The sequence below is a fragment of the Acanthamoeba castellanii genome, assembly GCF_000313135.1.
Source record: "Acanthamoeba castellanii str. Neff unplaced genomic scaffold scf7180000084669, whole genome shotgun sequence".
Classification (NCBI taxonomy): domain Eukaryota; phylum Discosea; order Longamoebia; family Acanthamoebidae; genus Acanthamoeba; species Acanthamoeba castellanii.
The window spans coordinates 634,600-635,793 of record NW_004457554.1 but is presented as its reverse complement, the minus strand read 5'-3'; the positions used below and the strand labels follow the sequence as shown (position 1 = coordinate 635,793).

General features: G+C 59.8%; 2 protein-coding genes across 2 annotated transcripts in view; both read right to left on the bottom strand.

Annotated features, from left to right (window-relative positions):
- Nucleotides 1-244, bottom strand: part of ACA1_115540 (uncharacterized protein) — a gene marked incomplete at both ends in the record, with an annotated part of 883 nt that extends 639 nt beyond the window's left edge. The window contains 2 exons of the mRNA XM_004342185.1: nucleotides 1-129; nucleotides 199-244. The exon at nucleotides 1-129 is cut by the window's left edge and continues 2 nt beyond it. Of these exons, the coding sequence (XP_004342234.1) occupies nucleotides 1-129; nucleotides 199-244 (175 nt within the window). The remainder of the gene's footprint in view (nucleotides 130-198) is intronic.
- A 574-nt stretch (nucleotides 245-818) lies between these two features.
- The window catches only part of ACA1_115430 (DEAD/DEAH box helicase domain containing protein), a gene marked incomplete at both ends in the record, with an annotated part of 3,775 nt that continues 3,399 nt past the window's right edge, over nucleotides 819-1,194 (bottom strand). The window contains one exon of the mRNA XM_004342184.1: nucleotides 819-1,163. Within this exon, the coding sequence (XP_004342233.1) occupies nucleotides 819-1,163 (345 nt within the window). The remainder of the gene's footprint in view (nucleotides 1,164-1,194) is intronic.

The window sequence follows — 1,194 nt, the reverse complement described above, 5'->3', positions numbered from 1 at the left end:
GCTGGGTGCAGGCGGTGTCCTCGCAGGCCACAGAGCACTCGAGGGAGGCGGCGCAGGTGGCGTCGTTGATGCAGGCGTCGAGTTCGTGAGGGCACTTGGACATTATGCAATCATTGGCCCTGGCCACCACTGTCCATGCCAACCAACATACATCAGCACCAACCTTGATAGATCAACCACGGTGGTGAGTAGCGGTACCGCAGAGAGCGGCCAACACAAGCAAGACGAAGGCTAGGAAGCGCATGTTGCTGATGATTCGGTGGAGCTTAGTCGTGAGGTGAGCTTGTTGCAGGTCAAGATAGAGTGATACTGAATGCTACGCACATGATCTCTCTGCTTTTATACCCGACAGTGGACACTTCGAAGCCGTGCTCTGGCGCCTCATGGAGCTGGCAACGGCTGATGACGGTTTTGTTGCTGGTTCCACTCCTCTTTCCTGCCAAGTGCACGTGGCATGCAGTGTTTCCAACTCCGACATGTTGGAATGTGAATCTTTTTATTCATTGGAGGAATAGGCTCCACCCACTTCCCTGGTGGCATCGTCGATGAGCGCCTGCATCATGACCCTAATGGCTTCAACTACTCTCGCCGCATCTTCAGCGTCGAACGTGACCACGCGGGCCAGATCAAAGAAAACGATCATCGGTTTGCGCAGCGCAATGGCACTGGTGGGAGCCTCCCCGAACGCCCACCACACGGGCGTGACCAACACCCGCTTCTCCAGACCGAGCACCGTGAGAGCCAGAACGCAAAGAAGTAACTGTTTATTGTTATTTTATTTTGTTGGCGGTAAAGGGAGGGGAACGTGGTGGAGGTCATCACTTCCTCCGCTGGAACCTCTTCTTGGACTTGAAGGCCTTGTTGCCGCGCTTCTTGCCCAGATGCTTCTTCTCGCCGTCGGCGGCCCCGCTCTTGCCGCCCTTGCCGCCCTTCTCGCCGTCGAAGGCCGACCCTGCCGCCTTCTGCTTCTTCTTGGGCTGCGTCATGTCCGCCTCGAAGCGCGAACCACCACCGCCGCCGCCGCCCGCGGGCGCGCCGCCGTCGTCGCTTCGCGCGCGCTTCTTGCCGCGCTTGCCGGCGTTCTCGGGCGGCGGCACGAACTTGCCGCTGCGACGGTCGCGGTCGGCCTTCTTGGCCTGGCGCGCGGAGATGGCCTGCTTGGCCTGCTTCTCCATCTCCTCCTCGCCGGCCCAC